This window comes from Macrobrachium nipponense, chromosome 34, assembly GCF_015104395.2.
Source record: "Macrobrachium nipponense isolate FS-2020 chromosome 34, ASM1510439v2, whole genome shotgun sequence".
Classification (NCBI taxonomy): domain Eukaryota; kingdom Metazoa; phylum Arthropoda; class Malacostraca; order Decapoda; family Palaemonidae; genus Macrobrachium; species Macrobrachium nipponense.
Genome location: NC_061095.1, coordinates 19,711,076 through 19,726,075, shown reverse-complemented (window position 1 = coordinate 19,726,075; position 15,000 = coordinate 19,711,076). Strand labels below are relative to the sequence as shown.

The 15,000-nt window shown below is 35.8% G+C and overlaps 2 protein-coding genes across 6 annotated transcripts in view; one reads left to right on the top strand and one right to left on the bottom strand.

Annotated features, from left to right (window-relative positions):
- Positions 1-243: 243 nt before the first annotated feature.
- On the bottom strand, positions 244-7,102 carry LOC135207959 (parathymosin-like; the record flags this gene model as incomplete). The annotated part of the gene is given in 5 exon segments (XM_064239985.1): positions 244-1,268; positions 1,813-1,930; positions 2,837-2,921; positions 3,197-3,430; positions 6,825-7,102. Coding segments are annotated over 4 exon segments (423 nt in total). The 3' UTR covers positions 244-1,268; positions 1,813-1,920.
- A 4,925-nt stretch (positions 7,103-12,027) lies between these two features.
- LOC135207958 (uncharacterized) overlaps positions 12,028-15,000 on the top strand; it is a 91,863-nt gene continuing 88,890 nt past the window's right edge. For 2 of the 5 annotated variants that reach the window (XR_010313089.1, XM_064239982.1), the window contains exons 1-2: positions 13,883-14,092; positions 14,227-14,259. Coding sequence is in view for 4 of the 5 variants with exons in the window: in XM_064239982.1 (XP_064096052.1) it covers positions 14,229-14,259 (31 nt within the window). In the remaining variant the exon portion in view is untranslated. Of the gene's footprint in view, positions 12,830-13,882; positions 14,093-14,226; positions 14,260-15,000 lie in introns of those variants that run through there. The other 3 variants (XM_064239981.1, XM_064239979.1, XM_064239983.1) reach the window with 2 other exon arrangements.

Genomic DNA, 15,000 nt, shown 5'->3' with positions numbered 1-15,000 from the left:
ATTACTTTCTACCTACTTTTAGCCAAGCCCCAGGATACATTGATAAAGGGATATACAGTATGCATAAAGTAACCTTTGGAAAAAATTAAAAACTAATTTTTCCATTACAAATAGAAAACTTTAATCAAGTAGCCTACGAGTTTTTAATAGAATTTTGCAAGTTGCGTAAGACTTCAACAATGTTTATATCAGTTAAAAAGTACATGTGCATAAATTTAATGGGCATAAAGTAAAAGTCACATCAGTATTGAGCAATTCACAATAGTAGTTTTATTCTGAAAAAATATACATTATGAAATCTCCATGATACCTTAAAAAAATAACTAAAATAAAGAATTGAATATCCTAATTACAATTATTAATGGATATGTTTTGTATAAATTTCAAAGATTAATGGATACTTTCAATACTTCAATAAGGGATATTAGTACTTAAAACCTTAAGAGTTAAAACTAACAAGGATAAACAATCCAGGTACTTTCCGCGTAAACAAAATATTGAAGCCTTCATAAAACAGATGAACTCAAAATGCATGGATAGTAATAAAAAAAAAAATAAAATAAAGAATTCTCTGTTCATCACTCCTTAAAAAACTGAACAAAACTTAAAATAAATGTCACAATGCTATTCATTTCTTACTTTACAAGGGAAAACTTTAATAAATGAAAACTGGAAAATGGACCACAGAAAATCATTTGGAGAAAACCTCACTAACTTTCTGCAATGGTAAATAAAAAAATTATAAAAAAAAACCACGTGATTTCTAAATGATACTTCAACAGGGGTGGCACTCAAAGAAAAATTCTATCTTCTACACTCAAAGAAATTCTATCTTCCAGATTGTACCTTTTAACACCCAATATCCTCTGCAATGCATTCAAAACTTCTGGTCGAAATAAAGCATTTAAACCTTTATATTCCAACTTTCATAAACCAAATGCATAATAGAGTTATCAAGTTGCTTAAAGATGAATAAAGAAAAAAAAATAACTTTACTAAAGATGAGGTTGTCAAAATCACATTGCTCAAGTAACCTTCACATCTCATGATATAGTAGAACTTATAAAAATTATTGGTCGTACTAAACTATACCAAAGCAGCTCAGCTCAACCAAATTAATACCACCCCATAATTTCAGCACTTCACACATGCTTGTGTATCTCTTCAAGAACTTCCTCAAGTTCAGGGAATTTAAGCTTACGAGGAGGCCCCTTGTCAATGCCACTCCAAACTAATTCACTCTCTCCATCATCAAACGTTACAGTTATCTGGAAAAAGAAAATATAGGCACTCAGGATATCCTATGTCCAGACAGAATTAATATTAGATCAGTTAACATACCATTGATGAGATCTTAATTCTTAAAGATAGTATTAGATAGTACTATTAACTGGCCTCAACAGTTCTTCAACCAACTCCAGCTTGTTGAAGTCCAAATTTACACTTTAATAAACCTTTTTAAGCCAACAATAACTAACCAACGCACCATACCATTAACCCAACCTAAGAGGTCATTCACCACAAACTGAAATTGACAGTAAAGCTTAAAAGGTGTAACTAAGAAAACTTCACATTCCGCTGCGAATCAGATGTTAGGAGATTGTGGAAAGTAGGAAGAAAGATCATGAAAGGAGGTACAGTCATAGGAATGAATGGGGTTGCAGCTACAGGCTGAAGCGACAATACAAACATCCTTAAGTAATTCCTACAGCACACACATTAGGTGCATTGATGACACTAACCCCCAAGGGATGAAAATGTAGGGATAAAAATAGAATTATTTAACTTTTAAAAAGATAACTTTATACATACCTCAAATGATTTGCTCCGTGGCTTCTTAGGGTTGAGCTCCACCTTAACATCGGGGAACTCACCTCGGATGCCATCGGTAATCTGGATGGCATTCCGGTTATATACACGTCATGATTTGCTGAAAGACAAACCAAAGCAATAATAAAACTAATACTAAAAAGGTGTACTGCTTAAATTAATTTAGAAGTTCACAATTTAAGATTAAATTACCTTTCCCAAGCCTTTAACAGTGTGCAGAACACATTCATGCAATTTTCTACCATAAAGAAAATTCCTACACAATCTCTTAATATATAACTTTGGTTAGTAATCAAACCAAAGGCTTCATTATGGATTCTTTGGTTAATGTGTCAAACCAAAGGCTTCATTATGGATTCTTGCTGTAAGCAAGACTATATAATATATATATTTATACTACAGTGTAATTTTAAACATATACTTTGTTCTGCTGGAGCTAAACCAGTTACTTTGTATTTTTTTAACTGTAAATTACCAAGCCATTACTGGTTAAACTGTAGTTAATTTATAGAAATGCTTTTTATCAATCACAAACTGCAAATAGCTTTAGAGTACATTACCAAATCACCAAAGATACATTATTCAAGCATAAAAGCTATTAGCAAGTAAAGAAAGTTAAGACAAAATTTGACGTGGGGTGAAAAGTTATGGTTGCGATATAAATTGTAACATTCATGTTTATAAAATACTTAATACCAAAGTACCTATCACACATGGAAGAGCAAAGAATCAGAAAACTTTTCAGAAGATAAAATTTAAAATAACAAATCAATATAAGCTACCAGCTGGCAAGTCAAAGGAACAAGCTAATGGGTGAACCATCCTGCACTAACAACTATACAACACAAGCATTTTAAAGTCTCTGCTAATCAAGGACGGACTTCATCAATTAATAAAAGGCTGAGTTTTATTTTAATAATTCCCTACGTGAAGCCAGTTTTATTTTAATAATAATTCACTAAGTGAAGCAAAGAAAATCATTTAGTACTAAATCAGGAAAACTTACCAGTGTTCAACAGCAACCTTAGCAGGTGCTCTTTTTCCTTTTCCTTTTCCCTTTCCCTTCTTTGCTGGAGCTTCTTTTTCCACTTCTGTAAAAATGGGAGATGCAATAAGATTTATTAATTCATTGAGGAGAGCCAAGCATCTATTGATATCCAATACAACTTCAAATCTGACCAGTAGTAAGCATCATTTAAATGTGTCTCATTAGCAGATTTCCTCTATTTCCTCTTACTAGAATGGATTAAACGTGTAAAAAACATTTACGCCATTTATTTACATTCCCTCTACTAAAAAGATGTCCTCGATCAACAAGAAAGTTTAAAGAAAAATAAAAATGGTTTGCCATTAAAGTACTACGTACCTTCTTTGTCAGAGTTTTCATCAGATTCTTCATCTTCGGGTTCAACCTTCTTACCCTTAGCCCCCTCTTCCTCCTCCTCTTCCTCATCCTCTATTTTGTCACCATTCTCCTCCTCTTCAGCACTGTCGTCTTCTGGTTCTTCCTTAGTTTCATCTTTCTTCACTGGCTCCTCTTTCTTAGCTACTTTTTCATTTTTCTTTGCCGGTTTCTTTTCTTCCTCTGCTTTCTTACCTCCTGCAATAAGTTACCAAAATCATGCTTTTATTTATCCCAATCAATGATAGTGAAGAACTGAAGCACTTCATCATAAAATTATATGAAACCATAACAAATTTACTGTAAATATCTTGTGAAATATTGGGTTAAAGTCACTCATACATCAGTACTGGTGTCACTTCATATGGTGTATGAAAGTTTATGAATATATTAAGTGGAAGAGGGCTGCAACTTGTTATTTATATAACAGCTTGCTATAGGCTGAATGAAATTCCAGGTAGATATACAGGCAGTCCTCTAGTTGCAATGGGGATACTTTGCCGTTAGCTCTACACCTTCTACATCCATGAGTTCCTGGGTATCTTCCTCTTCAACTTTAAATTCTAAATCTAAACTTTACCAGTCATAACTTTGAAATATCAACTCAAAAATCGTAACTCAAGGACTACCTGTATCTGATAAATTGTAACTGAACACTTCGCCCCATAAAAATTTTCAAAAATTTTAAATATTACCCAGTAACTACCAACCATGTTTTACAATTCGCCCCATAAAAACTTTCAAACATTTTAAATATTACCAAGTAACTACCAACCATGTTGTACAAAGCAGGTAATTACTTTTGAGTAATGTAGAAAAAGTTTCACCCACCACAAATACAATGTAAACATTTTTTTCCCCTGCAAAATCCTACCATTTTAAAACTTACAGCAACCTAACCTTCCTGAAGGTCAGGTTTTTTTAAGCCGCTTTTCAAACTAACTGGGTCAGACCAAACTCATCATTCTGAACATCACACCATTGCAATGCTAAACTATCAAACTTCATTGCTAGTAAATACTGCTCTAAGATTTCCTGGGTGATTGAGCATGGCTTATGTACTACAAGTGTGCCTGTGCTACCAAAACCTATACATCGTTCAAGGTGGAGGTCAAAATCAGTGTTTCATTACAGGTTTTTGAAAAATTTTATCTATATACATATGGCTAAACCTATGAATGTGTGTTCATTGTGCACTTACCAACTGAAACATCAACCTGTAATATAATCATAAGTAATTAAACTAACACCAAGCCTTGAATACTACATATACTTAATGGTAAGACTATACTAAAAAAAAACCACCGTGCTTTGCACTTTTAATCTAGGTTAACAAAATAGAAATAGGTAGTAACCATTTTTTCAGTGATACATTAATCATAATACTACTAAAGTATATTAATGAAATAGGATTAAAAAACCAAGGACTCCCAGTTAATGCACTAGAGTACCACAAAAGGGCAATTTAAATACGAACTGGATATTGGTACGGCAGCCGTACCCCGATCTCGGTAGATATTGGTACGGCAGTGAATTGCGCATGCGCGAACCCTTGTTTACCGCCTCGCGCATATCCAAAGACTATATAGGCTACTGAAGTATATACACAGTCTTTGGGCATATCAGTGACAGCAAGAAAAATGGTGACGGAACAGCATGAACCGCGGAATAATACATTAGTTTTCGCCGAAAAACAGATGTTTTCAGGCTTTAACAAGCTGAAGAAAGCCATAGACATTTATGAAGACTCAAACTTTCAAAAATTGGGTAATTCATGATAAGTATATACGTAGGTCACGAACGATCGAATCGGCCCTGAAAAGATTTCCGAAGAGGAGATTCAAAGAGGATTATATATAGCCTAAATATATACACTACCATCGTACCTTTGGTGACTTTCTCGGCCCTTTATTCTGCCCGACATCGACAGTTGCAAGGGCCGTTATACACTTTACAATATTCTTTTAATTCACTTCATTGGGTATATTGCAGCTGTCGGAGAAGACGATAGAATTTAATAGGTAGTGATATGGCAAACTTAAACCAAATTTTAGCATTATTCCATTAAAATCGGGATAGTGTTGTTTTTGTAGTACAAAAAAGCGGGACAAAATTCACAAAAGCTAAACAAACAAAAAAAGGGGGGAGGGACATTTTGCTAACTGAAAAAAGGGGGACAGATGTTCAAAAAGCGTGACTGTCCCACCTAAAAGCCGAACTCTGGTTTACATAATACAGTATGATTAGCAAACTGGTAAACGGATACAGCTAACTGCCGTATCTACAGCAAGTAAAGAGCGCAAATACGGCACCAATGACAGAATCTGCCGTACCCTCACCGCACTATATTATTTGTACGGCAGGAAGTCTGAAATTGACGCATGCGCAATTCACTGCCGTACCAATATCTACCACGATCGGGATACGGCTGCCGTACCTATATCCTGTGCCTTTAAAATAACCAGTTGGGCAGTTCAATACATCACATACTTACCCAAAGTAGTAGTCACTTTGACACCATTTTAAAAGAAGACCATTAGCCAACAAGATACAAATATCATTCGGTTAAGACTGGGGAACAGCCTCCCTGAGGATGTTGGGTAATTGGAACTAAAGAACTTAAAGCGAAGATGTAATGCATTACTACCCCCATATTACTTATTCCTTAAAAAATGAATTTTTTTTTTTTTTTGCATGTCCCTTAAACTCATGTTAAGTCTTCCTAATAAACGCCATATACTATTATTCTTTGGAAACTTTAATTTCATGTCAATGGCCCATGTGGACTTAATCCATACAAAAGGTTTTTTTTTTTAACCTTTTGAATAATAGTCCTAACAGACAAAACCTACTCAAAGAATACTATTAATTTACCAACGTAGTCCATCCACAAAAAGGAAGTCTGCTTACTTGTCATTATATATGTAACTTTACATAAAGTAACCAAGTGCCTAACTTTACCGGTTTCTGAAGTTGCAAAAACATCCTTTGTCTTGGGAATATATAAAATCAATTAACTGGGGTCAACTTAGCATGGAGAAAAAAAATTAAGATAGGATCAAGCATGGGCACCTTCGGCATGTTAAACCATCTAAACTGGCAACGCATCACCTACGTTATTTTCTGCTAGAAATTAAATAAGGTTACTAGACTAGAAACAATTTTACCGGCATTTAACGCTGCGCACATTTCCTTTGTGTGCTGGCAGTTTACAACAGTTACTGTGCAGTCCACTAATAATGGAGGTACAGCAGCATACAAAACCGCACCAGCCTTGGAAATTACGAAACCCTTTCACTTTCCTTAACTGACCGCGTGACTACAAGCACGACTAAAAACCGGTGAAGTGTCAAATAAAGTTGTACACAGGAATAAACAAACCAATTCAAGCAGAGCTGATCGAGTTTAGTCGGCGGCATAATACTTTAGGAGTTAAATGAGAAAATAGCCAACAAAACAGCAACATCAACCGTTCACTTAAACGAGGTTGAATTTCCCGCGCAACACCGCCCCACAACGATGAGCACCTCAACTTTAACGTGAATTTACGCAAAATCCGCCGGTTGTCATTACATTTGCCGTTCTTGCTTACCTTTGGCCCTGGTAGCTCTTTCTTTCTTGACGGGAGGCACATCCTCCTTAGGCTCGGCAGCCTTCCTTCGGGCGGATTGACGGACACCAGGCATGGCGAGAGTTGTATCAAACGCAGAAGCAGTGAAGCACAGACGACGAGAACGGAGACGGGAAGCGGGCGGCCGGACTTCTTCCTCTACTTCGCTCTCGCGGGAGTGTGAGGCAAACGGTCCCCGGTGCTCAGGAAGAGGACAACAACGCAGCCAAAACCTCACCAATCACCGTCTTTCCAAAACGGTACTAGAGTAGTCAGTTGTTCCATTTATGTTCATAACGTGCAAATTCATGGGTTATGAACGATATTTTGTTTTTTTTACTCCTATTAGAATGCTAACTGCAAGTTTGGAGTGGATTTTACACGATGAAAGCAAAAGAGCTGAAAAGATTTTCAATTCCCGGAATCCGGTTTTAGTTGGTTTGTAGTAGGATCGTACCTGCCGGTTGCCGTTACATTGAAAAGGAAATAGTTTATCACCAGTAACTTCCTTCATGAAGTTCGTATTAAAAGTAAAGCATAGTTTCCCATTATATATATTTGAATTCCTAAAATGATAATTTTCTTTCATATTGATTCTAGTTGCTTATTTTGCCGAATAGTGCATGCAAGCATCCACAACACTAACAATGTGGGTTTCGCTTTGTGTGAAAGGTTTCTTGCTAACGGTTTATATCACGGTGAAAGTCAGGAGAGGCATGTATCATTTTAACTCAAAAATATTCAAAGAATCCAGTAAGACAAATTAAGCCCCATTCTGAGATTTGTATTAACGTTAGGAGTATGGATAAGTAAATAAACAATAATTTCACTCAAATGTGAGAAAACATGGCTTCATATAATAATCCACATTAAAATAAGAGGAATATTTTGAACGTTTTATAAACGGCAGCTTTGTATAGGATGGAAGGATTTGTTTTCATTGTGCGGCCTGGCCACCATGCTTATTGAGGGACTTTGTGTTGTAAGTTTGACTATAAATTAGACAATCATCATACAATACATGTGAAAATTGTTCCAGTTCTCAAGATTTTTTTTTTTTTTGTCATATAATTTAAAATGGTGTACCTACTACTAAGCATTTCAGGGACCGCGAGTCACCGTTTTTCTCAAATATCTTTCAAACTAATTATTTGATCGAAATGGTATTTTAACACACTGTACAAAACACCCCTCCCTAATGTTTGGTAATATATTGCATGTCAATTGGTGTTAATTAAGGCGTTTATTCGTGATTTACATCGTGTTTTTAAGCTTCGCCGCAACCTATGCTTTCGAACATTCTTTATTCCCCCCTACCTCCCTCCCTCACCCTTCCCCACTTTCCTGGTCTTCCCGCCTCGGACCCCAATTTTCCTGTCTATTATATTATTAATATATATATATATATATAGATATATAATATAGATATATATATATATATATATATATATATATTATCCAAATAAGTTTGCTCACTTTCCCTAAAGCCCCAAGTAGTCGTAGCTTTGTCTACTTATTGCCTCAGCAGGTAAATAATTGTTGTAAGGGAAGTACAAAGAAAATGGGTATAATTTGGGAAAAACTACTATCACTATCATATCTTCATTGTATGTATGTTTCCCTATTCATATCACACTGCAATTTCGTTTTTACTAATCATACGCCAGCAATAAGGATGCAGTTCTTGTACGTACTGAGTTTAGTGAATGCGTTGTTTCGTGCATCTTGAATATATACATATACATACCTATTTTTGAGAGGGGTTACAAAAAGGATTTTACCTGTGTTTTTTACAATTGGGAAAGTCATTTACGAAGAATGTCTAAGTGTTCCCTATTCCCCTATTGTCAGGCATTTAACATAGAATAAGGTGACCAGATTTCACAGACAAATCCGGGGACATTTTCGGTTCAGAGGCGTAAGAACCTCCAACACATGACGTGTTTTTGTCGTTGAAAAACTAAAACGGGGATACTGCCCTTAACATTCACAAAGCAGCATTCAGAAGTTTCTCTCGCCCTATTTATCCTCAATTGCAAAGGAATTGAATGAAAATTCAATTGATTAAATCAAAGTAGGCTATAATTTGACTGCGAACCAGTGATTGAACAGTAATTAAATTCATATCAACGGGCGAAACACCGCTGGATGGCAGCCAGAGTGTGGTGCTGGCGGGAAGGCAAGAGAGGAGTCGTGGACGGTGGACGTGCATGCATGACGATACTGACGTTAGTTTGGCGGGAAATTTGTTTTTTATGTTCTTGGAAGGTAGTCTCGCAAATTATGCCGTGCAAAGCTGTTTATCATTTCCTTAGTTATATACGCCGTACAGTGCGAGTAGTACAGTGGGCAACTATGTATAGTTTGGTCAACATTTTCGTTTTTTTCTTGTATTCTAATATAGGATTTTTCACAGTGGAAACCGGGGACATTTCCGGGAACAGCAGTAGCCTGGGTTCCCGGGGACGTCTGGTCACCCTAATATAGAAGGTTTTTGTTATGAAGAAGGTATCCAGTTTTGCCTCATTCATAATCAGTTAAGAAATTAATGTTCTCATGTCTTTCACAGGTGTGTATCTCTTTTTCGCAGAATCTGCACTGTCATAATTGAGGAGTCGCTCGTTTTTTTATTCTTTGACGGCGACTGACCAAAAATGCTTGTGTGTGTTAATCAAAGGAACTATATATCATCACTAATATAATCTGAATATACTTGTTCCTTGTGATTTTGCATGAGTATATAAAAATATAAATTAATATATTGTTTCATCTAAAAATTTTCCCAAGTGATATTTTGTTTAATCTGAAGTATATATATATATATATATATATATATATATATATATATATATATATATATATATATATACTCCAAGGGTTAAATATAGGCAGTAATAGATATGATAGAGATATATACATTGATTGACTGATTGACCAATATCCATGTGCATTTTGCGTGAGTGTATTAGGAAGATTCACTTAACATATTGAGATTGATCCTTAATCTCTTGTCAGCTTTCTACATTTTGTATATAGTTAGTAGTCTTATTGCAAATGCATTTCTGCAACGACGCGGCAAAGTAACGTGGCAGCCATGACAGCAGTGAAAAAAATCCGTCTCCATCAATTAAGCAGTGAATACTTATTGTCCCATTGCTCCGGCTGAGGATACTATAAACAAATAAATACATTGGGGAAAATTAACCATTATCATGGACATTATGTCAAACCTCGCTATCCTTTTCATTATGAACTCTCCAATTATCCACTGGCATTGAAAAATATCAGGGAAAGCGGGATTTATCGGGGGATGGGGAAAAATTTGAAACACGGCGGTAAAGAAGGTGTGAGGGGGGGGGGGGGAGGGAGGGAAGGGGATAGCAGGCGTTCGAATCTGTGACTCTTGCTGACTCGTACGACTTTGCCTTTTCAAAGTCAAAAGTAACAGCCTTAATGAACACCAATTGATAATGTACTGTATTACAAAAATTAGGGCGAGGTGTTTTGTACGTTGTGTTAAAGTACCATTTCGATCAAATAATTGGTTTGAAAGATATTTGAGAAAAACGATGGCTCGCAGTCCCTGAAATGCACAGTAGTCATACGTAAGATCAGTTTCTTGAACTAACCCAACAAAGGCATTCATTTTCAAAACAATCTGCCACATAGTTAAACGAAAAATATAATCATGACTGTCATCAAGCTTTTTAGGCAAACAACCTCACGCCACCTATAAGTGGTCTTCAACTGTTTAAGCCCAAGAAAAGATAGTTATACCTTTCTTACAGGCTGTAACATATATATATCTATATCGTTATATATATATAGTAGAGATTATATATATATATATTGTATGATTATATCTATATATTTATAATATATTATATGAATATATATATATATATATATATATATATATATATACATTATATATATATATATATACTATATTCCACTAATTCTTTCATTGCTCACACACATTTTTCCGGTCAATAAGTCACTGAGAATGGTCATTTACTGACGGTAGCAGAATTCTTGAATTATTCTTCATTGTTAGAAAATACTAATTAACGTATTTAACCTAAGATTAATTTGTTTATCCAATAAAGCCTCTCTTATATTCGTTCATATCTTAATTACTTTCCCCCCTTGAAATCCATGTAGATATTCACTTTCACATTTGTCGTAACCTCTTCGTCGCCCTCTCTCAGGTTTTTATAATTTCGAATCAAATTCAACCTCTCGCCAAATGAAAAAAATAAAAAAAATATCCCATCCCTCATCTTAACCAATCCTTCTTATCAGTCCTCAACGTAACTTGCACGGCTATGAACACCACCCATGAGTCATTCATTTTTACTTCTACAAATTTTAACTCAGCCATTGCTCCATTCTTCCTTTATTTATACAACGTAGTTTTTCTGTCTGCATCAGATGCTTTAACATCTTTATGTGCCCTACGAAGCTGACTGGACATAGGCACTGAAGCTCACAAACAAGGTAGAGCCCACAAAATGGATTTATCCTTCGATGATGGTTTGAATCATAAATATTTTTCTTGGAAGAGGAATCTAACACTTTTCCCAATGTATACATATTTTTTTGGGCCGTTGTCTACTTATTCTGATGAATCTATCAATGCAACCTCAGGGTTATACTGTTTTTAGCAAAAGAATGTGTGCACACTGTCAGGAATGGTTGAAGTCTATGTAAAGTTGCATAGCCTTTCCAATGTGTTAGCCTTTGTGAGTTGGATATTGATCTTATTTTGGAATCGGTATCATCCCAAACACTATGCTGAAATGGAAGCTGATTCAGTATTTTATTCCGTAACAACTAGTAGTCTCCTAGGTCTTTCTTGAATCGGTTTGACTCAAACAAGTTTAAAGTTACACATGATATTCTCACATGTAATGTGAATTACTGCCAGGTCACAATTGTACCTCAGACGGTAAAGGTTTAGTGCTCCAGACTAGAATTCTAGTTCTCAAAAACTTGGCAGGGTTATCACACAACTGCAGATTTGCGTAAGTAGGTACGTAGGAAGCACTCCCAAGGTAAAATTCAGGAATTCTTTGCCTGGTTTCACAAATATAATTACACACTATAGGTATATTAATCTTCAAGCATTACATAGTATAGGTATGTTAATTTTCCTGCAATGTTAACTTTGGAATCATAAAAGACACCTATATATGCTTCTAGGAAGAGTTGACTACCTTTGGAATCATAAAAGATACCTATATATGCTTCTAGGAAGGGTTGACTACCATTAGTCATTAAGACATCATCTCTCGCGGTGCATCTTCTCGTAGATCCCCACAGTCATTGTCAAATCCAATAATGGGGATATCTTGGCCATTTCAACTGCAGAAATGAGAAGTATATACTACCGTGCAGCTTGGAGTACTATCAGTTTTATGACATCCGGTACTGTAAAGAACACACCAGGAAAACGTCTCAGCATGTGTTTTTCAAATATCCATATATGTGCATGTACATAATGCACTTACCAGCAACTTACGTATGCATACGTGTACAATTTGCACGTGTGTATTAGTCCAAGTAGCGTGTATTGTTTTAAGTACAGTACATAATCAAACCATTGCACATGCATATTTGGATTCAGGCAAAACACGTGTACGTATGTAGATATATGTAGTCATGTGTGCATAAGTGTTAATGTGTATATGAATTTTGTATCTACAAGTGTGGTGTGCTTTGCAGTCACATTCAAACACACTTGCATGTATTCCGAATAATTAGGTGCGTTGCCCACACCAGCCAGTTAGAGTATAGCTTACAAAGACTCATAGCCTAGAGATAATGCTTGCAGCCAATGAAAGAAGACGGTAGAGAAGTTGGAAATGGAAGCCACTGATTGGCCAAAGCCATTCTTTGGTAGTAGAATACCCGCAGAGTTAACAGTCGGCTTGAAAATGACGGCGTGTTCTTCACCAAGTATACGTGGATGAATTTTGGCCAAGGTGATTGAAGTTCGTTTTTCTAATATTCTTGGGAGGATAAATTTTGTAGGTGTATTATGTTCGAGTAAATATGAACAATTAAAAATGTCTGTTGAAAGTTACATTGTGGGGTTACGATGTTTTGAATATGCTGGGTTACGAGCCCTTGCAATCAAAAGGCTGTATTCGAAAACCACTTTAAATAGTTACTTATATGGCGTAGGTACCCATATTCGAAAATTTGTTTTATGAAAAAAATCGCTTCTTATATTGAGGCTGTCCAATGTAGGTGGGCTCAAAGTGTATTACCTACTTCACATTGTCAAATGTGGGGCGTTACCTGTAGTCCTGTAGGGTAATGTGGGGGATCTAATGCGTACAAGGGGGTGGACCATACAAGCTCCGTTAAAATGAGAGAATTTATAGAAGAGCTCTGTTGGCAACACTGAGATGTGAGGGGTCGTCAGTGAACCAAGATGGCTGCTTTCATTTTTTCTAGCTTGACCGGTATGGATTGGAGGTAAGATTTTTTTATTTTTTATTTTTGTAGCATCCAATTTAACTTGAGACATCCATATCATAATGTTTCCTAATCTTGAATGAAGCCTAATCCTATTGGTAAGGTATTGAATATGAATATTAGGCAGATGTACGTAATATATGAAGATATATCTAGGTTTTATCCAACTTACATACTTTATTTTTTACATTCAAACAAGTTAAAACCCCTATGTAATTGTTTACTTACATTCAATATGAAGAAATGCAGTACCAGGTGTGTAATAGGTGCCAAAAAAACTTACATGGTTGAAATGGTAAGGGAAAATAAATATTTTCTGAATGCAATTGAAATGTGATGTTACACATGTAATGATGTTTAGTGAGCATTTGCAGTATTGTATGTGTGCTGTGAAGTTTATAATCGTGTAGGGTGATTGGATACATTTTTTTATTTTCAAAAACAGCTGTAGGTATGGGGGTGCAGCGTACGACGGTGTACGTTGCGCCCCCACGCTTGACACTTAATGTTTATTTTGGTAATTACCAGTTATTTGATGACTTGTAATTTGCTTTGAAGGAGGCTTTTCAGTACTGTGTGGTAACAGAATGCAGTATCAGGGAAGCTTGCAAGTCAGTAGATCCAGAAAGTTATCTGATGGTAAGACCTTTGTCCCTCTCCATGGCAGTCCCCACAAGGTCTTCACAGGGGAGGAGACACAGCTTTATGATTACGCTATCAAGATAGCAAAGATGTTCCATTGTATTCATTTAACATGAAATGAGGTAGGCCTAGGAGTGATAAATGTACAAAACTGACTTTATTTTTCCACTTTTCTTAAATAAACAATTTTGGATGCTTATTTGTTTTATTTCACACACAAAAATATGATTCATAAAACTTCTTATTGGTATTGCAGGGATGAAATGGACATGTCATACTGATCGCCAAGGTAAGGCTAAAAATCTCCTTCTCTGATGCTCATGCATAAATAGAACACTTTAGATAATGTGTTTGTTTAATTTTAGACAGCAATGTCTAATTCATTATAATTTGTAATGAATTTTTTTGGGGGTGAAAATAGCATGTATGGAACACCCCCGTAGTATGTACGGATCACCCCCACTACGGGGGTGATCCATACAAAATGGAAATTTTTGGTTAAATAGCCAAAAAAGGTCCCTAGTTTCGTATTGATAAAATTTAGTTGTGTGTCGTTGGTAGCCCATTACTTGGGGAATACTTCTGACCCACAGCCTTATTTTCAAGGTTTAAATCTGATTTTTCAGTAACATTTTTCCACTAATAGTACGTTATACCCCCACACTATCCTACATATATTCAGTGACCCCAGAAAAGTGTTTTGATAGATGCCTCCGTCCTGTTATTCTCTTTGGGGGTTTTGTGGTGACAGTTAATAGAAGGGGAGGCAAATTACGAAAGGATGTGTAGCCTTTCGAGTTTTTTTTTTTTTTTTTTTTTTTTCTAGGGAGCGTAGGATCCACAAATTATTGTCAACTATTTGAAATTTACATTTATATGCAGCGTTTAAATGCACACACTAACAGCTTTCAAAAACCGTCTATCATTGGTCGCCCTGTTAGGTACTATACTGTTTTTTATCTGTCCATCCGCCTGTGGTGTTTGCGCATGGTAACACTGCGTCTTGGGCTTTAAATAATATCCTATTTCG